The sequence below is a fragment of the Delphinapterus leucas genome, chromosome 12 (genome assembly GCF_059928025.1).
Source record: "Delphinapterus leucas isolate spDelLeu-1000000601 "Yukka" chromosome 12, BTC_Dleu_Yukka2, whole genome shotgun sequence".
NCBI classification, from domain to species: Eukaryota; Metazoa; Chordata; class Mammalia; order Artiodactyla; family Monodontidae; genus Delphinapterus; species Delphinapterus leucas.
The window spans coordinates 71999467-72026471 of record NC_143140.1 but is presented as its reverse complement, the minus strand read 5'-3'; the positions used below and the strand labels follow the sequence as shown (position 1 = coordinate 72026471).

Below are 27005 nucleotides of genomic sequence, written 5' to 3'. Positions count from 1 at the left end.
TTAGGAGAAAAGAGAACAGCAATGATATAAAAGTTAATTTTCAATTCTTAAATGTTAACAAAGTAGACTCTTCATTAGATATTTCATTTTAGAGTTAAAGAAGATTTGAAACATAATATTGCTTTCAAATTCAAAATTTACACTGAACATTTCCATTACCCTATGAGACACAATGGATGATTGTTCCTTCAAAAGATATCCAGCATAGGGGACTTCCCTGGTGGCGCAGTGGTTAGGATTCCGCCTGACAATGCAGGGGACATGGGTTGCGCTCTGGTCTGGGAGGATGCCACATGCCGTGGAGCAAGTAAGCCCGTGCGCCAGAACTACTGAGCCTACTGAGCTCTGGAGCCCACGAGCCACACTACTGAAGCCTGCGCGCCTGGAGCCTGTGCTCCGCAACAAGGGAGGCCACCACAAAGCCCGTGCACCGCAACGAAAAGTGGCCCCCGCTCGCCGCAACTAGAGGGAGACCACGTGCAGCCACAGGGAGCCAACACAGCCAAAAATAAATACATAAATTTATATATATAAAAAAAAATCCAGCATATTTTCTAAGATTTCCTTTTACATTCTTGAATTGCTGTAATTCATCTATGGTTATCTTAGTTTCCTTTTCAAGCTTTTTGATGAAAGTTTTTTTTTTAACTAAAAAAATTTATATTGTGATCACTTATATTTTAAAAACTTGGGCAATACAATTATGTGATTAATATGCCATCATTTTTATAGAGGCATAAGATCTATTGTTCTTCTTTCCATACCAAACCAAAGGAACACATGATATGTCCCATCAATCAGTAAAACCAAGTGGCCTTTTTTTCCAGGCTACAGCCAAGAGATCAGAACCTTAGGGCTGCATGTCTGTTAGAAATCCCTGCAGTTTATTCACTCAACAGGGGACCCGTTGTCTTTAAAACAAGCCTACTCATCACCAACTATCAAATTCAAGGCCCTTGCTGCACCTGCTCTGAGTGACCGTGTATTCACAGCTGAAACCTTTGCTCAAGCATTTATTTTGGGGCTGAGCAATGTTACCTCTAGAGAGCTGAGGAAAAAACATCCTTCTTACCCTGCACACTAATCTCCTTTCATTGACCAAACCCTGAGTTCTGTAAACCCTGGTGCGTGTAAACCAGCATAACAAAAGAGTTTGCTTTCTATCCACAGGAGGAAACCCTTCAGAGGGCACGTGAGGAAGAAGAGAAAAGGAAGGAGATCACAAGTCATTTCCAGAGCACACTCACAGATATCCAGGCCCAGATCGAGCAGCAGAGTGAGCGAAATATGAAGCTCTGTCAGGAGAACACTGAGCTCGCAGAGAAACTAAAAAGCATCATTGATCAGTATGAGCTCAGAGAGGAGGTGAGAACCACATCAAACAACTTAGAAGCACTGCATATAAAACCAGATCTGGGTTGTGAAGGTGGGGAACTTGGTTAATGACAAAGTTATGGCCAGCCCTCTCGATTGATTAATATTTAGGATTGGATTTCTTTTACTAGCCAAAATAAAAACAGACGGTATTGCAAAGTACCTGGCTGAAAGGCATACAGGATTTCTTCAAAACTGGAATCACTGCAAAGCAAAGGTAACAAATAGAAAGTGGTGGGCCGTGAACACAGTTATTCTTGAAAATAGTATTTCTCAGCCTTTCTGAAACTCTCTCTACAGAACCAAGAAATACCTCACACACTCCCTCTTGAAAATTACTATGTCACCTAAATTAAAAGTCTGCATTGTATATACCCCACAATCAAATAATATATAAAATATTACTATATAGTAATTATAGTAATAATGGCATTATTATTTATGCTTAGCTTGTGCCAGGCAATGTGCTAAGTATTATACTTTACATACAATATGTCATTTAATTGTCTCAACAATCTTATGCACCAGATGATAACATATTATCCACATTTTATAGATGGGAAGCAGAGGCTACGAGATTCAATCACTTATCCATAGACACAAAAGCCAAAGAGTTTTGTTGTCAATGGTTTACATTAGGGGGACTATAAGGATCTTTTATTATTCCAAAATTAAACTTTAATATTCAATATGTTTTTAAGACTCCAGATGCCCCCTCAGGATTTTGATATATCATATCCCTTTTCCCATCCCACCCAAATTTTAAATATCTGCCTTAAAATGTAATATAAAATAGTCAAAGTAGCCCTGTTGGCAACATGCTAAGGTTTTATCAAGAAAAAACCTGAGCCAATAGAAGGTGGTAATAGCAGTTAGGTAAATCAAGAAACTCCTCACAGTAAGCCATAATGCCATGCTACCGTTTTATCTTGTCACGAAGACCAATCCTGCTCCAAAGTGGAGGTCCAGGAGAAAACAAAACGGAAGGAGCTAAAAAGAAAATGTCCATACTCTTCAGAGAGATCTCATATGGGAATGGCCTGGTAGACTAGTTGTATATTCCTAGGATTGGTTCTAGGTAAGGCCCAAGGATGGAATTCCACATGTCCTCTTGCCAGTGGGACCTCCTAATGACCAAGAAATTCTCCACACTGAGGTAGAGTTGGAAGTTTCTCTTCACCAAGGTAGTCAAGAGGTCAAAAGGCATGCAGGAGGCAGTAGCACATCTGCGTGTCAATTCACCTGTGACCCTCAGCCTCGTCTCGCCCACCAGAGAAACAGAGCTGATGTCAGGGGTTCCTGTTTCAGTCCCAGACCCAAGGCCACAAGCTGTTACCTCAGGGCTTCCTCACCACCCTTTGAGGCAGGCATGTAGAGGAGAATTCACCATGATAAAGTGAATTAATGTTGTGATTAAAAGTGGTTTTATATTCACAGAAAGCACCAAAATACCAAGTGATAGTGCTGTAGCCCTTGCAACATACATCATTGTCTGTGCTGCCTAGCATAATTACTAGCGCCATATCTAATAGTTACCAAATTTAGAAAAATACTGTTCGGACCTTTTGGAGTTAGCACTGCTGAACTCTGGCACCTCCACCTTTTGCAGCCACTTTTGTGTAGTACAAAATGCAGGGGACTCCACCAATTTATGACTTTCATATAAAACCATAAACGATGCCAATGCATTTATTCTCCTCTTTTTTTTTAAATCTTAAAACCCAGCGAACACGTGTTTATGTCAACATTACTTTTTTTTTACATTGTTTTCAGCACCAATAATAAGTCAAGCTTGATAATGTGCATTTTATTTTTCTTAGCACCTGGACAAAATATTTAAACACAGAGAACTGCAGCAGAAGCTGGTGGATGCAAAACTCGAGCAGGCGCAAGAAATGATGAAGGAAGCAGAGGAGCGACACAAACGTGAAAAGGAATATGTACTTATCACCTGAGTCTGTGTGCTTGTCTGGTCTGCCTTGGGGTGAGAGAACCCCTGAGAATGTTGTTTTTGACAACAGTCATAGAGCACTAGACTGATGGAGAAAGAGCCTAAGCTTCCCTGGAGAATGAAATTGGCTAGCCCAGTAGGAGACACTGTACTACACTGTTTTTTACCTAAAACAGTCATGCATCCATTCACCAAACCTTTTTCAAACACCTTTCATGAGCTATGCACCCTTCCAGGTGCTGGGGTGTAGCGGTGAACAAGAAGGAGAAGGCCACACTCCAGCATGAATCTAACTGGGAAGAGACGCAATAAACAAGAAAACAAATAAGGAAGGATAATTTCATATAATAGTAAGTGCTACTAGGGAAATAAGGAGGAACCTCGAATGGGGCAGAAGGAGAGGACCTACTTTAGACTGGGTGATTAGGAAGGCCTACCGAGAGGAGGACGCTTGAGCTGCGCCCTGCCTGATAAGAGGGAGTCAGAGAGGAGGTCTCCAGCAGCAGTGTCTGCAGAAGAGACAAAGATCCTAATGCTGGAACCAGCGTGGCATCCTCCAGAAATTGGAAAAGGTCAGGGTGGCAAGAGCAGGTTGACCCATGGGAGAAAATTTCAAAATAAAATTGTAGACGTAAACAGGGGCCAAATTGTATAGCTCTGTAAGCTTGAAATGTAGTTTGGATTTTATTCTAAATGTAATAGGAAAGTACTGGGTAGTTTTAGCAAAGGAAGTGACATGATCTGCTTTGCATCTGTAAAAGCTGAATTTGGCTCGTAGGTGGAGAGTGAACTAAAGAGGGACAAGAAAGCAAGAAGATAGCTAGGCAGCAATCTGGGCAAGATCTGACGACGGCTTGGACTGGGGAGGTGGCAGTGGAGAAGGAGAGCTGGATGTGGATAAAAGTTATGTTTTTAATGTAAAACCAACAGGCAATGCTTTGAACAGGAAGATGGTGACAGTGAGGAAAGGAAGGAGTCAAGGATGACTCCTGAGTTTTTGGTTTAAGAAACTGAGTGGTGGCTTTTACTGACATCTCATTAACCCCAAACACTCCAAAACAGGTGAGAGAATTGAGGCTCAAAAAGGATATGTGACTTGTTTAAGGTCACACACTACTAAGTGACCGAGATGTGTTGGTCACGTCTCCAGTGTATCTGTCCCCAAAGCCCAAGCTCTGTGATAGTACATCACACTCAGAGATGTGTTTCAGAGGCATGAGTTAAAGCAGTGTCTGTTGCTGGGGAGAGAGAAATTTGACACAGTCAATGGACCAGTTGTTCAAATGTAGCCACTTAACAATTGATCACAAGCTCTGCATTTACCTAAAATCAGACTATAATCATTTCAATTTGTTAGAATAGGAATTTTTTTTTAAACTTCGGTTTTCAAACTTGGCAACAAAAGGATAAATTCTGGAGAACATAACCTGGTGGACGTTGCATAATTTCAAATCAGATGTCCATGTGCTCTTAATAAAAAGATTAATTGATTAAATCCGTCTACAACCTAGCTCTCAAAGTAAGAAGTAAAGCATTTATTTATTATTCAGAATCCAAGAAAACGGATACTCCACTGTTGATGTAATTACTCTCAGGTAAGATATGCTTCCTACAGAATATCAGTACCTTTGGTATTTAATATATGAGGCATGAGAGAGGAACAACTAGGCAAAGATTCATGTGAGAGAGACTGGGGGGCAGACACAGAGTGACTCAACCTTAGCAAGAAACTAGCATGCTGCCCTCTTTTCCTTCCCTGATTTAGCAAAACAGCAGGTACAAGTCAAAGAAAGGTAGTCTCCCTCAGTTCTTCAAAGCTAGCGGCTACCTTCCTGGGTTCCAGCTCTGACACTTCTTTTTGAAGCTGATGAAATATCAAGTCAGAGCTGCGGGGTAGGGGAGGGGCCGTTCTTCATTTCAAGAACAGGCAGCCTCCTTCTTCCTTCTTCATGGGAACCACCCATCACAACAGGGCCCCTGTGTGTCAAGCAGGGGCCGGCCGTGTACATTGCAGCCACACAGCTCAGATGGCCAGAGGGGGCGCTGCAGGTCTTCCACTCCGCGGCTGCCTCAGACCTCTCTTACAGTGAGTCAATTGCACTTCTATAATAATTGATCCTCACTGCTCACTGGAAGGCATGGAGGGACATATACAACCCCCTTTTACAAATGGAGAGGTCAAGACTAACTTGGATAAGAAAAAAGTTTTTACAAATAATGATTTTATTATTTTTGGTTCTGATAGCAAAAATGAACATTTTTTTTACAACATGAATAAACAAAAAGAAATTTATATCAGCCTATCTTGAAATAAAATAGAAACTTCTTAACTGACAGCCACCTGACTGACTAACCAGGTTATCCATGATGTTCACCGTTCTCTGGAAGCACGCTGACAGGTGGCCATAGCATGCTGAATCCTGGGGCTAGTTAGCCACTCTGGAATATCTACCCGTGGTTGCCCATGTTAAGTAAGATAGAGCTTACTAAGAATCGGGTCTTTTCTCCCAAACCTTTTGTTCCCAGTTATCCTTGGTTTTGTATTATGTAAATCAACAGAATGATACATAAACTGATGAAATATGTTAAAATATGTTAAAAGAAATATGTTAAAAGAAAGAGTTGCTTTCTAAAAAAAAACTATGCTTAATGAGTTGAAAGCCTAGATGTAGGCCAATAGCAAAAAAAAACTGTCAACTTAGATGTGAGCAACTATAAAAGACTGGAAGAAAGCTGTAAAACTCTAGAGAATTATCCAATCAAGCTGCTTTACAAATACCTTAGGTCTTTAGGTTCTAGCAGTATTGTTTTAAAAAAATTATAAATCTTATATGCCATATTATAGATATGATTTTTGTAAAAACAAGCAAAAACCCTCGGAATTCCAATCAGAAGATCCATACCCAAAACAAAGATCACAGCCCTACATCAAAATTGATAAATAAATGAACATACATCTTAAGTTAAAATAACATGTCTTACATATGTATGTGTCATTTTTACGCCTAAAAGAACTTTTTCAATTTAACCCATGAGTTCCAGTTCTGATCGTGTTTGACATGAGGGCCTTGGTTGTATTTGAAAGGCTGCCTTATAGAAGAGAGGTGAGGCTTCTTTTGTAAACCTTATATAGGATTTGGAGTAATAGGTCAAATTTCTAACCTGGTGTTTCTCAAAGTATAATCCATGGACCACCAATATCCAAACCATCTTGGGTATTTGCTTTAAGTACAGATTCTAATCACACCCTAATACTTCCTAACTTATTTTCTCTGAGAAGGATCTGCAGTTTAACATGCCCCTGAGGAGATTCCAATGCATACTATGGTGGAGAACAGTGGTCTAATATAAAGGAACAGTTGGGTTTAATATAAAGGAACAGTTGCTCACAACAGTGCCCCAGGTGGTAATATTATGGAAATGTTCAAGCAGAGGCTGAATGATAGTTGGCCAGAATTTCTACAGACGGGTCCAGAATTTGGTGGGAGGTTGAATTTTGTGTGATTCATGCTTGAGTTGGAGACTTTTTTCCTCTTTTTTTTTTTTTCCATTGGAATCACTAATTTTTAGTTGAGAATCAAACTTTTTAAACTAGTTGTTTTCTTAGCTTTCTTAGATTCTTTGCAAAGTTCCCCCAAAATTACTTAAGAGGATTACTTAGCAAGTAATTAAGTTTACACACAAGTTACAACAAATGGTAATCTAAAAGATAATTTGAGTCTTTCCATGCATTCTCTTCTCACAGTTGCTGAACCAGGCAGCAGAGTGGAAACTTCAGGCCAAAGTGCTGAAGGAACAAGAGACAGTCCTGCAGGCTCAGGTGAAGTAGGGGGACAACAATGCATGGGTGTGCCCTCCTTGCTGTGAACCAAAGGTAGTCTGCAAGAGGCCTTCCATGTGGGAGGGGAAATAGGGACAGGAGTTGGAAATGAAGAATAACTTCATATTTATTATTTTTAAGTAAAAATAAAAGTACAATGTTATATCTAAGAAAAATAAATGCTCTGCACCAACAACTTCTAGTCAAAAGGTCTGCTGACATATCAATACAAATGAGGGACAACCAGAATAAGCTGGTGGCCAGGTCCTGGCCTACCTGTTCATATGTCCTCTCTCTCCTCCCCCATTAACCTGTCAAGGTAAGGGTAAAATGTAACTGTCCAGATGCACCATCTATAATTGTCAGTACTGAAAATTTCCTTACTTGTTTGACATTATTTATAATAAAAGGAAATTAGAAAAATAGAGTCAGCACCCACGTTTTTGTGCTATCAGAGGTTGGCCTTGTCAGTGTCACACGATTAAAGATGGCAGACATCAGAAACCATTTTGATTTGGCTTCGTGATGTTATATGTATGTTTTGATTAGACTATGGGAATTCGTATTTCAGGCTCAAAAATAAAGCCTCATGCAACAGCTGGCTCTGGAGGAAAGCCAGACCTATCCATCTTTCTGGTGCCCTTGGGGCTCTGCCCCTGCTGGCAAACGCTCCCTGTTAGGTTCCAGGAGAGCCATCCTGCCACAGGCCGGGCCACAAAGGGGCTCTAGCTCCCCTGCTGGGAGAAATGCCCAAGTGCTAAAGGGACTATAAAATCTCACAGAGCAAATTCACAGAAAGCGAGAAAATCAGAAGCCTTCCAAACTGGGCAGCATTAATTTAAGATTTGAATAATTCACTTGTAAATGTTTATGTGCTGACTGCTGAATATTTGTTCATTGTGAAAAAAATTCTTCACTGTATGAATGAACAAGTTCAATGAACACGTGTTCATTTTTTTAAAAGGAAAGTAGGAAAAACAAGAAACTTAAAATCACAAATTATACCACTACACAGACAAAAACAAAATAACATTTTGATATCTAACCTTCCTAAAGCACACCTTTCCAATGTGTGTACAAAACCCAATGATGAATTGTTTCCCCCACTAGTAGATCAAAATAGTTTAAAAATATTAATTACATAGAAATACGAACCGTAATTTTTTTTCACTATTAATAGAATCGAAGGACTAAACTCTAAAGTTACAAACTCAAGGTGATCCTTTAGGCAGTCACGGAACACATCATATCATGTTGTGGGGTGGGTGGCAGGCAGTGGCAGTTTTCTAACCAGAGGCAGGCAGGGGGGAAAGGAGGTGTGACCTCACTGTCCAGTGGTAGGGGGCTGCTGGGGGGAGAGTCCAGAGAAGCAAGTCAGGGCTTCTGGCTCTATGCCTGTCCCATTCACAGCACAGAGCCTTGAGGGGTACAACAGGCAGTACTTGAAGCTATTCAGTGTTCCATCTGTTATAAGCAATCTCTACTCCTCTATGTTAAATGAAGAACAGATTAATACCATTAGACTCTGGGCTAGAGAGTGACTCATTTGGCTGGTATCAGAATCTAGGTCTTTAATAACCTGTGAAATAACATAAAGGTGTGATCCAATTTCCCACGTATACCCACCCAAGTTTGAAAAAGTATGACCCAGGGTTCTAGACTTGCCAGTGTTCCTCGTTCATCCCTCAATACTGGGTCAAACCCAGGGACCAGGGTCAGAGTCCTGGCTCTTCTACTGTGAAGCTGTCTGATCCTGTGCAGCTCACCTAAACCTCCCTGGACCTAAATTTCCTGGTCTGTAAAATAAAGATGTTGTAATGGATCAATGATCCCAAGCTGGAGTCCTCTGACCTCTGGGAGGCCCATTACTTTTCAGTATTTCCAAAACCTAACAGCACATTAGGCAGCAGCTACTATCTAAAATGTAGTTGTTTCTGACATTATATCAGCTTTTGCTTAGCAGCATGGATGGCAGTTATTCATATGTTTGATTAAGTTTATAGAAGGAAAATGAGTTAATTAACATGTAGTATATGCAGTTTGTTTTCAATTTATGCACTCAAAACACTTAGCTCAGGGCTTCCCTGGTGGCACAGTGGTTAAGAATCCGCCTGCCAATGCAGGGGACACGGGTTCGAGCCCTGGTCTGGGAAGATCCCACATGCCACGGAGCAACTAAGCCCATGCACCACAACTACTGAGCCTGCACTCTAGAGCCCACGAGCCACAACTACTGAGCCCGTGCACTGTAACTACTGAAGCTCGCGCCTAGAGCCTGTGCTCTGCAACAAGAGAAGCCACTGCAATGAGAAGCCCGTGCATCGCAACAGAGTATCCCCCGCTCGCCACAACTAGAGAAAGCCTGCTCATAGCAACAAAGACCCAACACAGCCAAAAATAAAAATAAATAAACTAATTAAAAAACAAGAGTAGACACATTCAACAATTAAAAAAAAAACACTTAGTGCCTGCCCCCATAGTAAGCATAATTAATTCAACTAATATTTATTGAGCATCTAAGTGCTAGGCATGGTTCTAGATGTTAGAAATATAGTACTTAATAAGAGAATCAAAAATCCCTGCCTAATTAAACTCACAATCTAGTGATAAATATTAATTAAAATGCTAACAACTGATTAGTGTATGCGCTAACATTAGTATTATTTCATAGGTAAGGATCCACATAGTGATATATGAGACAAAAGAAGTCTTTATTTGAAAAAAAGTTTAAGAACCACTGGAAAAGATGATCTCAAAACCATGTTCAGCTCTAGTTTATGAATGTAGAGAATATCCAGAGCTGAAGAACTCAGCTAAACTAGATAACCCTGCCTCCTCCATCACCTTTCTTTCCATAGCACGTGGCTCTCTCTGTAAGGACCCTCCCTTGTCTATCTCTTTTGTCTTCAAGGCATTTTCAGAACTGCAATAATTACTTAATCATCACGAAGAATACAGAGGCCCCAAATCCCTATGTGTAATAATGTTTAAATGAGCTCCTCTTGAAAAATATCAGCATTATATTTTTTAAATGTTTAAACCTTGAAAAACAAAGTCTATCACAGATGATCTTGCAAGGCACTCAAACACTTCCTCTGGTTTGACAATTAAAGGAGTCGGATGGGGCTTCCTTGGTGGCGCAGTGGTTGAGAGTCCGCCTGCCGATGCAGGGGACACGGGTTCATGCCCCGGTCCGGCAGGATCCCACATGCCGCGGAGCGGCTGGGCCCGTGAGCCATGGCCGCTGAGCCTGCGCGTCCGGAGCCTGTGCTCCGCAATGCGAGAGGCCACAACAGTGAGAGGTCCGCGTACAGCAAAAAAAAAAAAGGAAGAAAGAAAGGAGTCGGATGGTAGGAAGGAGAGGCCTTAGTCTCCATTTCTATGGTCTTAGCAAAGGAAGTATCAAGGATAGATTGTGTTTTCCTAGGCGGAAGTCACTTTTCAGTCATAGTCTTATGGCAACATGTTGCCAATCTGGGGCATGATTCTCACTTAGGGAAGAGATGTCTAGCTTTCAATTATACAAATCAAGGCAGTAGAGTAAATGTCAGATATGATCGATGGGATACAATTGTGGCTACAAATAGAGTGTTCATTGGATCGATAAGGATGAAGATGGTAGTAGATGTGGGAAGTCAGCAATAACCACAAAACACAGCAGCACGGACACAAAATACTACCCCAGGGGGAAGATCAGTGAGTCAACTGTTAAAGATGGGTATTCATAGTCTTTAATCTCAGAAGGCCTCACCTTATCTATATAAGATGAAAGGAGATTCCTGTGCAATTACTATTATAATTGGACTAGTTCCCAAACAAAATCTCCCAAGTTGTCTAAGACAATTCCTGGACACGTTTCTGTTTCATATATGCTATGAATGTTTGTAATTAAAATTTGTGCTCAGGTAAAAGAATGTGTGTGCCGCTCCGCCCATTTAAAAGTGAAATGTCAGGGCAACTGTTGTTGTTACTGACCCTAGAATAGTCTGTTTCTATTTCTGCCTCTGGTAAAAATACTGAGGAAGACCTCTGGATGTTCCTTCCACGTTTCCCTGAAATACCAAAGTGAAAGAGGGAATACGACACATCAAACATGCATCACGGGCTTCCCTGGTGGCGCAGTGCTTGAAAGTCTGCCTGCCGATGCAGGGGACACGGGTTCGTGCCCCGTTCTGGGAAGATCCCACATGCCGCGGAGCGGCTGGGCCCGTGAGCCATGGCTGCTGAGCCTGCACGTCCAGAGCCTGTGCTCCGCAACGGGAGAGGCCACAACAGTGAGAGGCCCGCATACCGCAAAAAAAACAAAACAAAACAAAACAAAAAAAAACATGCATCATGTCAGCATAATAGTGAGAGGGAAAATATGACCAAACACATATCCATAAAGTAAACAGGAAGTGTGCATTTTAGTTCGTATCAATAAAGAGTGACAGAGTTGGTTACTTGAGAAAAGTACAGTCCATACAGGTTTTGCCACCTATGACAAAGAGGTCAAATAGGAAGAAAAGCAGACTATTAAAAACAGTCACTAAAAGGAAGAAATGGAGAGCTATCGTTTAACAGGTGTAGAGTTTCAGTTTTGCATGATGAAAAGTTCTGGAAATTGGGGTGCACAACAATGTGAATATACTTAACAATATTGAACTATATACTTAAAATGGTTAAGATGGAAAATCTTATGTTATGTGTATTTTACCCAATTTAAAAGATGAAAAGAGAGAAAAAGTTGATGGTCACTAGAAAAAAGCCAGAAGTGGTAATGAAGTGAGACACTACTCCTTGGAACTCTGGTATATCTGTCTTCTCCATGCCACAAGAAAACATGCGGAAGGGAAACAAAATCTGCCGAATTTATACACCAAAAGAACATTTTGCCCAAAGAATGAGGAGAGAGCTGGCCGGGGTGCGTGTGGTTGCCCCCGTTGAGCCTGTCAAGGTTGTGCAGGTGAAATGCACCGCACACGTGCCCACTCCTTCCCTTCCTGTCTGCAGCCTACAACTAGAGAGAGGGTCTAGTTGTGCAGGAGAGGGTCTGGGAGGACCAGCTCAGGAGACCATATCTGCAAACCCCCTGTACTTCTGCTGGAATTACTGAAAAGCTGGAAAAAGAAAGAGGAGAAAGTAAGGAAAAGAAGTTAACAGGAGGCTTGGCCAAAAATACAAATGAATGGACTTTGTGATAGGTGAAGAGGATCAGCTGGGGGTAGCTGTCCCCACCCTACACCACTAGACCATGGGCAGTACAGGCAGCCAGTCCCACAGGAGCTTACCCTCAAACTGAGGGACTTGACCTATTCATGCACCCTGAAATCAATTCAGTGGATCTCAGCCAGTACTTTGGGAAAAAATGAAACAATTAAATAGACTATATCAAGAGTGCATTGCATATAATGATCAAGTACAGTTGACACTTGAACAACATGAGTTTGAACTGTGCTGATCTAATTACACGTCGATTTTTTTCAATAGTAAATACTACAGTACTGCAGTATCCAAGGTTGGTTGAATCTGCAGATGGGGAACTGCAGATATGAGCACCCGGGAGTACAGAGGGCTGACTATAAATTATACACAGATTTTGCACTTCATGGAGGATCAGTGTCCCTATTACCCTGAGTTGTTCAAGGGTCAGCTGTATTGTCTTATGCACTATGTGTGTAAAACCCTAGGGTACCTTCCTGGCCATGAATTCCCTTCTGCCACTTTACCCAGTCTTTTAAAATCTATATGCCAAAGAATCATGAGAAGAATTTTAGGCCACTAGAGTTACCTCAAGTTTTATCACATATCCACAGAGTTAATGATTGATTTCAAAATGATGGTCAGCTGTTGTCTGACTTGGGAAAATCTGTGTCCTATGAAAAGTTTTACGTTATTCTGTTCTTCTTGTGTACTGCAGTAAAACCCTGCTATTCTGAATCATGTGAGAATGAGCCATTCTAGATAAGCAAATTTTCTTGGTTCTAGGGGTTGTTTGATTCCCACACCCTCCCTCTAACTCCCATCCCCAAGACTGGGAACTCTCCAACCTACTGGCTTTCGGTCAGTCACTCTTCTCTGCTTTTGAAAGGACAGTCTCACAAGTACCACCAGCCAGCTGGCGCCCAACTGAGGACTTGAGGCTGTTCCAGACAGTTAAGAGTACCAAAGTCTCATTTGAAAATGGAAACTTTCCATGTTAGTAAACAAGAATCATCCATATTAAATCTCCACTCACTCAAAACGTGCTATCCTAAAATTATTTTCAAAAGATTTTATTATTGTATCACTGTCAGTAACAATCAAGTATTTATACACTCTCCTTCCCTATCCTGCCCTATTCCTACCCCAAATACAAGCCTCAGAATTAAGGATGTGGAGGTACAAAGGCTCTTCTCCATACTCCCAAGCTAGCCCGTATGATGTTTTATTGGTGCAAATTAGAAAAAGGCATTTCTTCCTCAAGACTCATTATTTCCATCTATAAAAAAATTGGTATAATAAACCGATTTTGTTGAAAAGGGACAACTAACTGCTGTTGGCTAGAACACTGTATTCATAAATACACAAAACCACAATGTCAAAAAGGGAAATGACGATTGCTTATAATAGCACAACCTGCATAACGGCAGCAACCCTAGTCCATGTCTGGCCCATACTTGTCTTCATTCTTGCTTCCTTCAAGACCAAGTTCAAGGCTCACCTTCTCCAAAAAACTGTGGCTCAAATGATCACCTGCCACACTCACCTCCTTCTCCGATCAGTACTTAACTGACTTGGTACTTTGTATTCACTGTCCTATAATCAAGTTGTCTTTGGGATTATCTTCCCGTCAGGAGTGCAGGTCCCTCAAAAACAGGAACTACAGGTTAAATGCTTTTGTACACAGAGTCAGTGCTTATGTTCAGTGCTCAAAAAATGTTTGCTGGTAAAAGTTATAATGAAATGGTGATGACGTATTTTATTATTTCATTTTTCTTTAAAGAAGTACTTCAATCATACTCACTGACCTAGGCTGATCTCGTAGTAAAAAGAATTGAACATATCACTAACACTGTATTAAAAATTACCTTATATCATTTTTCTTCTCAAACAATAAACAATGACATGTTGTTTTGTTCTGGAAGCATTCTGAAAGCAGTCCTAAAACAAATCTACTCTTTCCCCTGTTTACAGCTTACTGTCTACTCTGGAAGGTTTGAAGAGTTTCAGAACACACTGACAAAAAGCAATGAGGTGTTTGCCACCTTCAAACAGGAAATGGAGAAAGTGAGTATTGCTTATCCCCCACGAAATACTGACATCTTCTAGTTCGACACGCAACACTCCTTTGGGTTCATTTTTCTCTTGCTAAGATATTTCAGTGCATTTCATGAAGTAATGAAACATTTATACATGCAAATGAGATTTGGACTGTATTTTTTTTATCGGTAAGTATCTGGTGAATTAGTCTTAGGAAGAGTCTGAAAACACTAGGATACATTTTCACTCTGAGGAAGAATATTTTCTTTTTCTAGGCCATGGAGAGGTGTAAAAAGAAAAGATAAGAGCTAGAAATTTAATATTATGTTGTTTATACTGAAATTAAAAACTAATCTTTTAAAGATTAAAAAAATTAATTTTCATACAAATATGCAAAAGCAGAATGTTAGAGTAGAAAATACCATTTCATAGGATCCTTCTCAGAAGAGAATATATGTAATAAGATATAACAGACAGGGCGCTGAATGAGGAGATGAAGTCTGGGTGTGTTTTTACTCAAGTAGCAGTGAACAGTTCACTTAACTTCCCCCTTATCTATAAATTAAGAAACGATTTCCCTTGCCTACTTGACAAGATTGTGAAGTTCAAATAAGTTAATGTATTTTTAAGGGTCTTAAACTTTTTAAAAGTCTTTTACAGATATGAGGTGCTAATATTATTGTTGGACATACTGTTTACATTTTGTTTAATTCAGTGTCTTCCCAAAATAAAATCAGCATCAGAACTGTGTTTCTGAATAGGCACTGGCATTAACTCTTTTTAAGTGTAGAAAGCATTCTTTGAAAAAATTTTCATAAACTAATATGATAAATTTCACAATTCATGAGCAAACTTAATGGGCCAACATTTGTTAAAAGTTACAGCTTTCTCACTCCACGATGGATCCATCCATTTAAAAAAATTTTTTTTAATTACAGAGTTTTAATTTGGAATAAATATTAGAGTAGGAAAAATGCTGTTATTTATTGCAAAATTACATAGTTTTAAGATTGGAATAAATATTAAAGGAGTTTTCTACCTGGAGTTCATTTATAGACTCTTAGCAGAATTAGCAAAAAAATTTGATATGCATATTGCATTTCTTTAGGTGTGGTCCCATGGATTTCATCAAATTCCTAAAGGTGCTGATGACTTTTAAAAGTTTAAGTCAGTTAAGAAATGATCAAAATAAAAAAGCACTCAAGGCTCACGTAGCTTCTCTATAGGGCCCAGGGGCCAACTGCCTGGGCCCAGCCTCTAGCCTCCAAGCAGACCCGCCTCAGGCAGGTTAGCATGAAGCAGCCAGTGCCCAGGTGTGGTTCATCCAGGGTAACTGCACCTGAACACACGCCTTGTCCCTCACTTCAGGCAAGCAGAGAGGAGCTCCTATAACCAGGAACGTGAGTAGTTTCAGGTCTGAAAAAGCCAGGCTTCATTTTATTAACTTCTGGATGCCCTACACCCAGCCCGGCCTGGCAACTAGCATGCACTCTGCACATGTTGCATTAAATGAAATAACTCCAGCCATACTCTTCTGCTAACTCACCTGAATATTACTCCATCTCTCTGAACCTTAGTTTCCCCGTTTATAAAGTGGAGGTGAAAACAGAACCCTCCTTGGGGGACTGTCTCAAGGATGAAAGCAATAACGCATGTAATCACATTCTGTGAATCCTACTGCACTCTACAAATGTGAAGGCTGAGAACAAAGAAAGTTGCCTTTGTGTGGCTACTTCTCAGATGTGCCCAGATATTATCAACATTTTAACATCTGAAAAGCCAGGCCGACCTTCTCACTAATAGTCTTCCATTCAGTACAGTAAATAATCTAAATTTCAAGCTTATTCTTGGAACTCAATAAGGCTATTTTTATTTTAAGCAAAAGAAAAAGCAATGACAAAACAGAAAGGCCTTAAGTAGTTTTCCTTTCTCCTTAATTGGCTCTGGTGCAAGTAAGTTTGTTCACCACTGACCTAGATGGTTCAAAAATAAATCATGACTCTCTCCACTCAGTCATCATTTCTTGACATCGAATTTTTGCTTGCTTCAGCAGCTGGTAATGAAAGGACTTTTCTTGAAGTCACATAGGGAACTGATAGTTTCTTTGATGTATTAACTCTTCAGAATTAACATTAAAACACTCATTTTTGTAGACCACTAAGAAAATGAAGAAGCTGGAAAAGGACACAGCCACGTGGAAAGCTCGGTTTGAGAACTGTAACAAAGCTCTGTTGGACATGATTGAAGAGGTGAGGAAGTTTTTCCCCTTGTTCATCTTCCCTTGTCTAGTCAATATATTTATACTCAGAAAATCACTATGGTCTAATACCGCAAAATAATTACTTCTGAAAAAGAGCTGAATTTTTCTGGGATGTGGTATATGATATTGTAATAAAAATAATTAGAGCAAACGTCAATTTAGTAATTTAGTCTCAGGTCCAGACTCATAAAGAGTGTTGTGACCCTAAGTCACACGCCTACTTGTTGATTCCAAAGCTGTCCCCAAAGCAGCACCACACCTGCTGGACCGTGAATTCCTTAAAGGCAGGATGAGTGTTTTACCTGTCCTTGAATTTCCCTGGTGCCTGACACATTACAGGCGCAGAATAAATTAATTAGTTGATTTGAACATAACTGAGAGAAGACACTAGCCCAAGCACCCAGGGTATGTGCTATTTTATAGACAGATACAGAGATATATTGTTTAATTCCTCCAACAGGCATTTAAATACTGATATTACATCAGGCTCTGGAGATTCTGAGACCATAAAGGCAAAGATACATGGTCCTTAACCTGAGAGGCAAGGCTTTCAAGTGAAGGCCTCTCCACGTAAAGAAGTGGGAAAAAAAAAAGGTACAGAGTAGCACAAAGGTGGGGCTGAAGGAGTAAGATGATTTCATGCACAAACACACCAACATTTCTAGAGGAAAGGAGAATTGAACAGTTCAAGCAGCATCATGAATGAGTGTGTGTGGTGAGTTTCTCTGGATATAATTACTGTTCTAACAATTCATCCCAAATTGCAACCAATTCCAAAGAGATGTGCTTATTATTCATAAACATATTTCAAACAGTTGCTGGATTAGCATATAGCAGTTTATCTACAGAACAGATAAGGCATTGCTGATGGCCAAGACCCAGTCCATCGCAATCATTTTGTCATAAACTTCTACTTACGCCTTCTAAGTCTCAGAAGCAGAAAATTCATTATAAGATTTTAAACGCCCTAGACTGAAGCAGAGAGAAGCTTTGCTATCTTTCTTTTCTAAAGAAAAGAATACGTGGCTTAAAATTCTACCAGAGTCTCCAACACAGTACAAAACTAGAAGTGATGTCCCTGACCGAGTATCTGTCCAGCCACCACCCTGTGGTCAGAGCCTAACAGACAAATTCCTGGACAAATGGTTTTGCTTCTCTCCATAGAGCATCCTGGCAATTTTGCTTTTCATGTCGTTTTATAAGTGTGTGTGTCTGTTTAAATCACAGAAAGCATTGAGAGCTAAAGAATATGAGTGCTTCGTGATGAAAATTGGAAGGCTAGAGAACCTCTGTCGAGCTTTACAAGAGGAGAGAAACGAACTCTATAAAAAAATTAGAGAAACAAAAATGCCTGAAAAGGATGACCAAGGTCAGCTCACCTCTGACGACGACGAACCGGAGTCAAATACCTCCGTGGGTGAAGAGGCAGATGCGGAGGAAGCCAACAGTGTTCACAATGCTGTGCAAAATCTGACCGCGGCCTTCATGGTCATTCATCGTCCAGAGTCAACCCTCGAAGCGTCCAAAGAAATCCAAACAGAACTCAGCAGTCCTCAAGGGGGCGGCGGCACGACCCTCAAGGGGCTGGAACAATCCCCTCTGAGCCCAGCATGCCATTCAGGGAGTCCCCTGCAACCCCCAAGTCCTCAGGCTGAGGCGGAGGGAGGCAACGAGGTAGAACCTCCCCTCAGATCAGGGTCAGGAGCACAGCCCCAAGGCAATGGCCCCCCTGCTGCACCACAGGCTGATCCGCCGCCCCGGAAGCCAGAGGCAGCATTTCCCAGCCAGGCGCCGGAGCCTCCGGCAGAAGCGTTTCTACGGGAGATGGAGGCCAACGAGCAGCCCCGGAAGCCAGAGGCAGCATTTTCCAGCCAGGCGCCGGAGCCTCCGGCAGAAGCGTTTCTACGGGAGATGGAGGCCAACGAGCAGCCCCGGAAGCCAGAGGCAGCATTTTCCAGCCAGGCGCCGGAGCCTCCGGCAGAAGCGTTTCTACGGGAGATGGAGGCCAACGGGCAGCCCCGGAAGCCAGAAGCGGCATTTTCCAGCCACGCCGCGGAGCCTCCGGCAGAAGCATTTCTACGTGAGGTGGAGGCTAACGGGCAGACCCGGAACCCAGAGGCAGCATTTTCCGGCCAGGCCCCGGAGCCTCCAGCAGAAGCATTTCTACGGGTGATGAAAGCCAACGGGCAGCCCCGGAAGCCAGAGGCAGCAGCTTCCGGCCAGGCCCTGGGGCCTCCGGCAGAAGCATTTCTACGGGAGGTGGAGGCCAACAGGCAGCCCCGGAACCCAGAGGCAGCATTTTCCCGCCAGGCCCCGGAGCCTCCAGCAGAAGCATTTCTACCGGTGATGGAAGCCAACGGGCAGACCCGGAAGCCAGAGGCAGCAGCTTCCGGCCAGGCCCCGGAGCCTCCGGCAGAGGCTTTTCTATGGGTGATGGAGGCAGGCGGTCGTGCCCCCCCGCCCGCAGCGGGAGAGCACGTGCCAGCTGGGGAGTCTAGATGGGAGCCCAGGAGGCAGCCCCCAGCAGCAGCAGCAGCAGCAGCAGCAGCAGCAGAGGGACTGCCAGGAGGGGCCTCAGCTGGGCCCCCGCTGCCCAAAGTGGCCGACACCAATCTGGAAGGAGCCGACTAAGCCTCCTCTGCCTTCTGAGGCTGTTCTTCCCGACTTTCCATCGTCCTAACAGATTGTCTCCTGAAAGAGGCGTTAAGGGCTGGGGATGTCTAATGGAAGAGACTTATTTAGAATCAAGACATTTTAATATGTTATGCGGAGTACCTTCAGCCTTTGCTATTTGTTCTCAACTTATAACTGATTTAGAGCTTTTCTATTTAACACTGATAGGATAATTTTCTCAAATGGCGACAAAACATACGAGTAGCAAATTTATATTAATTTGCAATTAAGATGGTACTTAATTCAATTTCTTAATCAACAGTAAGATTTGGTGTTTAAAGACTCCCATCACAATATATAAATACTGAAAATGTGATGCTTTATTTATTTCCATAGAGTTTAATAAGTGCCATAGTAAGTAATGGATGACCAGGTTCCATTTAAACATTATATACATTGTGTGTGTGTATATGTATGAATATATACATATATGTGCTTATGCACTTATATACACGTGTATATTTTATACACATGTATGCAAATATATATTACACATATATTCTATCATCTCTTTTTGGCTTTCTGTCATGCAGAATATTTAGATGCTTATCAAAAAAATTATCTCTTACTTGCACCTGGGACTACAGTAGACTAATGCTCTGTGAATTAGAAATAGGTTCAGAACACAAATATTAGGCTACATAATGTTGGGTAAAAATAAGTAACCCAATGGTAGGTCAATAAATTCAACCAATGGATTAAATGACAGAACAGCATTGGGTTAGATTGCAAGGCTATACAGAGCACATAGACACAAAGATGGCCAAAAGAGGCCCTAAAAAATGGGGGAACAATCACAGCAGTAGACTGCTCACCTCTTGCAGCTGCTTCTCCTACACAACTTGGCCCCTTGCCTTGCAACACCCTCATGTGGTGAAGCAGCCCACTCACGCCTTCCTGCAAGGAAAGGGTTGGAAGTGGGAAAGGGAGGTGGGAATAGAGGGATTGAGGGCCCTCAGGCTGAGAGTCTGTGCTCTGGTACCCTGGCTTTTGAGCTAGAGGTCTGGAGAGAGCATATTCACCTGGCCCTGCCAACTCTTCAGTTGCCTCCCTGTTGTCTACCACTCTCTCCAGAGGGTTTCCCCACCACCTCCTGCTGTCACTGCCCCTAATCTATATTCTCAAAGCTTCTGCTCCCTCTTTCCAACCCTCTCCTTGGCAGCAGGAAATTACATTCAGCCCTCATCTCAATTATGGCTTAGTAAAAGCTATTATTTTTCCAAAACAAATCCACACAGGGTTTAAATATGAGTGATGAGGCTTGCAAGCCAACACATTTTCTGCTTTGATGAATTCTGTACAGCCAGAAGTTCAAAGCAAAGGACACGTGGGTCCCTACTCAAAATGACTTGAAAAATAGGTGAGGATTTAGGAGATGCAAAAGCTAGAAACACCTGGGGTTGTCTACATGAGTATTACATTATTACTGCGTGACAAGAACCTCTAATAATACTGACAGCATGAATTACTCTATCTAGAGTAAAGAGAGACTGCAACAAAGAAATAGGAGGGAAGAGAGGGAGGGAGGGAAAAAACAGATCTAACCCAACCCTACCTTAAAAGTTGAACTCAACTCAACCATAGAAAAATGGTTTAAAGCAAGATTCTCTACTACTCATCCAAGAAATCATTTTTCAGTGTTGCATGTGGCTGTCCGCTAAAGCACACAAAGTGCTTGTAGGCAGCAACCATATGCTATAAGAATTGTAAACTACATAATATTTGTTTGAAGCAGACAGTGAGGGTAGTAACAAAATGCTAGTCAGGAAAAAAAATCAGGAAGAAAGCATATGCTATTTGAGAACCCATGTATTTTTAAAGGCTTAAAATTTTATAACCACAGGGTATCCAGCCAAATTCAACATTAACTGAAAATCTTAGCTATTTAAACATTCACTTAATTCAGAGCCAAATATGTACTACAGCAATCCAGGAGGGTCTCCTTTCCCATTATTTACAGAGGCTGAACTTCCAAGAATGGGGTAAGATTAGATAATCATGGTAAAGTCTCACTCTGAATGTTTAGCAAGAGAAACAGGCAGGAGAGGAGCCGAAATCCAGTAAATCAAATATTCTAATACATATTCTAAAAAGTCCATTTTTTTTCAATCCAAAAGCTTTCATAGCAACACGTTACTCACTAGGGTATATATCTTGGGCAGATTTTCAGATACAATAACTTGCCTGAAATTTGCAAGGCTTAATATAGGCTTTAGAAGAATTATTTTAATATTCAAAGAATGTTTTATTATAGTCCTTTGGCCTTACTAATTATAACAATAACTCATAAGGCCCAAAAGAGTAAGGAATTTCTGTTCTTTATCAAGGTCATATAACTATTTCTAGAGGTGCCAAGTCTACTTTCCAGAAACACTGAAGTTATTGGTGTTTTCTAAATTAAATAACTATAATTTATGTATTTACTAAAAAGGCACTTCTCTTCCCAAATGCTCCAGTAGTGGTTTTATTTTAAAATTTTTCACTTATATTTATTTTTACTTATGTTACTTCTATGTTTCAACAATACCTAACAAAGATTGTAGTTATATTCTCTTGGTTGAATTTTTGGTCTATGAGTAGAATGTACATGGGATGAACACTTTGAAAATCTTGGTGTGGGTGTGTGCGCACGCGTGCGCTCAGTGAGAGAAAAGAGGGAAGGAGGAAGGGAGAGAGAGAGAATGTGACGGCCCAGGCCTAATGAGAGAGCAGAACCCAGGCTCCTCAGCCTGGCCATCCGCTGCTGCAGACCTATCACACTTCAGTTCCAGTCTCCCGTGAGACCATGTTTCCACAAACTTCTCTGGCATGTGCCCTCACAGAAATATTCTGAGGAGTAAGGGAGGGAGTGTAGAAGGTGTCAGCTCATTTTCTCCTTTTTCTACCTGCTTTAAGACTTTTCTCTAACAAGATCATTAGAGGCCCACTGTTCTGCCTTTTGCTTATTCCCTCTCCCCAACCCATCTTGATCCGGGAGGGGCTTCTGGAACACAGCATTTCCTAGCATGCTTGGAGAAGAGGGTTGCTTAGCTAGAATGAAAAAAAAAAAAAAGATTAAACCTTGCTTTTTTCATATGGTATAGATACACATTTTTAAAATAGCTCTTTTTTTTTAAAAAATAATGAAAGTACTATGTGTATGTTGCAAAACTGAAGCTGCTTTTCAATAAGACTAAGAGATAGCGAGGAGAGAGATCATTTCAGGAAAATTTCCTTAGCCCCTGCTCTAACCAGTAGTTAAATCCAGTATTTAGAAAAACTGAAAGTAATTAAAATGTAAAGGATTCACTAAAAGAAGATATGAAATAAAAATGATAACTCTGCTCTCTAAAATTTGTTCCCATCATAAACTGGCAAGTAGGATTTAGGAAGTAAGTAGGCAAGTAGAGTATATAGGTTAAATTTTCACAAGGCTTAAGTAATTTCCGTTTCTGAACCTGAAAATTAAAGTTATCATTAGATCAACCATGAGAGCATTCCGTGAGAATAGAAACATTCATAAGTGATAGCAATAAAGGTTTTCCTCAACACTGTTCAGTTGTATCCTCAATACCTGAAGTCGAGTCTCCTTGGTGGTATCCCCTGATAGAATTTCCACAAATGCTAGTTACTGATGCATATGTGTGTGAATGTACACACACACATGCACACAACACACATGTATAAAATTTGACACAGATTTAATTCTGTTCCTATAGGTGAGTCTTTACACCTGTATTTTCAAAGGATACCTACTATCATTTTTCCTGACAAGGACAACGTGTAAAAAGGAATCATTTTCTTCATGAATAAGGATATTTGACAGAAACATTTAACTAGCAAAAGAAACCTACAAATTCATTGATCCATGGCAGAAAAACTATTCACAGAAGCTGTTTCACTCTATCTGGAGATAAGAAACAAGACAAATCACTTCAGCAGGACAATCAACCTTGGCAAAATCTGAATGCAAGTCCTTCCTGCTGGATATTAGAGCCTCAGACTTTCTATTAACACCGACGGTGATCCCATTTAATTAACTTGTTTATTTGCAATATATGCAAATATTTTTGAATGAATGAACTGTTTAATATTAAAAATTTTTTTACTCTTTTTTAACCCCAAATTAATTTTTTAATTAAATCCACTTTTTAAAATTTTTATACAGTTTTTAAAGGTTACTTTCCATTTACAGTTATTATAAAATATTGGCTATATTTTATATTTTAACTTTGAATTTTTCAAGCGGCATATCATAATGTTCAATTACCTCATATCATAATTAAAAGATACCTAGGTGTCAGATTCATTATTTCAGAACTGACAGTCAATGGATGACATAACAAATAACACAAAACCACCATAACAAGAAAAGACATATGTTAAGAGAGGGGAAGAAAGAAGGAGAGAGAGCTATTATATAAAAGAAAAAATAAAAAGATAAAGCTTTAAGACTATTAAGAGCAATAAAGGAAGTGGCACATCAATTGGTGGTCCCTTTTGTGAAAGCAGGATTATAATAAAGGGCAAGAACCATAATGACATTCACACACCTCCACACCGTAATGTCAACTTGGGGAAATTTTTACAAACATGTTTCTCAGTGTTGTTTTATTCTTTCTTCTTGTTTGCCTTTCTTTTAAAATAATAAATGTGGTCTTTTTAGCATTAAAATAATAAAATTATAGAACATTTAGAAAATAGAGAAAAGTGAAGATTTACCCAATACTCTGTCACCCTAACAACCACTGTCAGCATTCACTATATAATAGTGTATTTTATTTTATTATAAATTTATTTTATTTATTTATTTGTTTTTGGCTGCGTTGGGTCTTCGTTGCTGCGTACAGGATTTCTCTAGTTGCAGCGAGCGGGGGCCACTCTTCGTTGCAGTGTGCGGGCTTCTCATCGTGGTGGCTTCTCTTGTTGGGAAGCACAGGCTCTAGGCGCGAGGGTTTTAGTAGTTGTGGTGCACCAGCTCAGTAGTTGTGGCACACAGGCTGAGTTGCTCCGTGGCATGTGGGATCTTCCCGGACCAGGGCTTGAACCCTTGTCCCCTGCATTGGCAGGCGGACTCTTAACCACTGCGCCACCAGGGAAATCTTATCATAGTGTATTTTAAATTACCTATCTTTTTTATTTAACGTTGTGTTAGTTTGTCTTTGGAGGAGGGTGCAGTAGTTCAAGTGAGAGTAATAGCTGTTAATAGCTGCCAGCTTTGTGCGTTCACACTGTTATTCAAATTTTATATGCTTACATGGAAGCATATTATACTGTTTTTAGAATAAGCATGACTGTGCAAATACAGATACACAGCACACTCATATGTTGTTTGAAAAAGTTATGCCATGCAATGCACTTAAACGTTCCACCGCACATATACAAATTTCCAAGTAAACCTACTGGACATGGGCCAGAGTAAGACGTCTAAACTTAACACAGCTCAAAAAATTATATAAATATCAGAAACCAACTCTAGAGAAATACAAATGCCTTAAATAACAAAACAAAAAAAAGTCCAAGTCCAGTTTATGAAGCAACAGGAAACATATGATAATACCATAAATCATTACACTGGCTAAATAAAGGTCAATGATCTAAAACAAATCTAATCTCTTTAAAGTTAATGAGACAGTTAATGGCTTTGTTGCTCTAATGAAATGATGGTCACCATCACTAGCTATAGCATATCTATTAAGTAGGGCAAGGCTAAAAACTGTTGTGACCTGAGATCGCTCTAATAACTACCAGGCAGATGCAACCAACCATGGAATATTCAGGGATCCCATATACTAAGAAAGTCAGAGTTGAAATTTATAGAAATAGTACAACAGGGATGCTTTCATCACATCTAAAGTCACAAGGTTAAACATATGTCAGATTGGAGGACTGGCAGTGTGATAGTATAAGCAAGATTTATTAGAATACAGCTAATGCTCTACCCTAACCAGTATAATTTCTCATAGACTACTGTAATATAGTGTATATTATATGTTAAGACTTGTTTTCTTAAGAGTCTTATCAGGAAGTTATTCCCTGGAATAAAATCAGTCACGTCCAAAGTAAAAAGTGTAGGATAGCACTGGTCCAGGAATCAGGCTGTTGAGTCCCTTGTCCCTGTTCTGCTACCAACCAGCAGGGTGACTTTGGAGAAATCACTTAATATCTCTGGGGCTCAGTTCACTCATCTATAAAATGACAGCCTTGGATTAGATGAGCTCTAAGGTTCTGACAGCTCCGATTACATTCTCAAAAGATTTAGGAAGTTATGTGGGTTTTCTACTCTCCAGAGAGGGTTTTAGTATAAGAGATCTGCATATCACCTTGGGCATGTCTGTTAGAAGTTAGGCAAGGGGAAAGAGACAAGAAATTACTCTAATAAAAAGTTGTTTTTAATTTTAAAATTTAGACAAAGAAAATGTTATGGGGTAAATCACAAATTCTTTGATTTTTCTCAATAAATATTGAAGTCTTTCTATGTGTGAGGTTCTGTGGTCGCCCCTGGTCAGAGCACCAGTCAGAGCTCCCAGTCAGAGCACTTGGTCATCTGACTTAGGCCTGAGTGTCCCTCCCACTACTTGTCCCACAAATTGCAGCAGCCAAACAGCAGGAAGGAAACTTCTGAGAGCATTTCTATTACAAATGCTACCCAGATCTCCAGGTGAGAAAGTGTGTGTTCCTGGTAGAGAAGGAAGGTTATATGAAATGTGTGTGTGGTTATTTGTGTGTGAATGTATAATGTGTGCGAGTGCATACCTGTATGTGAGGGCATGTATGAGGATGCATGTGCAACATGTATCAGTGTATGTGTGTAGTTTTGTGCAGGTGTGTGGTATGAACGTAGTTCTATGTGAATGTTTATAATTGTATGTGACTATATTTCTGCATAATAAGTTGACGTGAGCCTACATAAGTGTGTGGCTGTGTGAGAGTTTCTGGCGTGTGCAAGTTAATGGTGTGTGCGCGATAAGGCTGGGAATGGAAAAGCTGAAATACTATAGATGAGGTTTTAGGCATGTGGCTGGCTTGTTTTTCATAGGATCACGTCTTGTTGCAGACTTCTGTTTGCACAGCTAATCCTTTTTTTGCTTGCAGTGTCACAGGGCTCATTCTTTTTTGGCTGACAATCTGCCTGTGAACAAACATGCAGGTGGGTGAGGCTGTAAGTGGTAGTGGCAGCTATTCATGAAATACGTGCACACACCACCAGCCCAAGGTGACGGCCACCACTGACGCACAAGTCCCGTCCGCAGGCAAGGCTATGGGTACGTCCGGGGAAATTCACAAAGACCAGCCATAGCTTGAGCAAGGAACATAAGCAGTGGCAGCAGAAAGGCTAACTTTATTCTGGTCTTTCTACATGCAAAAGAAATTTCTCACGTGGTCACTGTTCCTAACAAAGGCGGCATCCTTGGAGGCAGAGTTATAATCTCCTCTACCAACCCCCTGAATATCAAGAAAGTTTCTCTGAACTAAAAGCCCAGATCGTGCCCAATCTATTTATGCTTTAATCAGTGAGTCAGAGGGTAGCAAACCAGAGTTGATTGCAGATGCTAGCAGCCAGTCAGTCATGCCCATGACTCATCCTTTGCGCAGAGAGATTTTTTGCTCTGATACAATTCATCTCCCAAAAATATCTAGTATTGACGAGCTGTGCTGTCATAGTTAGACCATCTGGCTGCTCCCTTGTCAGTCATTAGAAAATGGATCCAGAAGTCCTCCAATTC

At 40.8% G+C, this 27005-nt stretch overlaps 1 protein-coding gene across 3 annotated transcripts in view; it reads left to right on the top strand.

The window, feature by feature from the left end:
- TXLNB (taxilin beta) overlaps positions 1-25752 on the top strand; it is a 43436-nt gene extending 17684 nt beyond the window's left edge. For all 3 annotated transcript variants that reach the window (XM_089922056.1, XM_089922054.1, XM_089922055.1), the window contains 6 exons: positions 1171-1365; positions 3195-3314; positions 7071-7145; positions 14301-14393; positions 16520-16615; positions 17854-25752. In XM_089922056.1, the coding sequence (XP_089778182.1) occupies positions 1171-1365; positions 3195-3314; positions 7071-7145; positions 14301-14393; positions 16520-16615; positions 17854-19257 (1983 nt within the window). In that variant the 3' untranslated portion in view covers positions 19258-25752. The remainder of the gene's footprint in view (positions 1-1170; positions 1366-3194; positions 3315-7070; positions 7146-14300; positions 14394-16519; positions 16616-17853) is intronic.
- The last annotated feature ends 1253 nt before the right edge of the window (positions 25753-27005 follow it).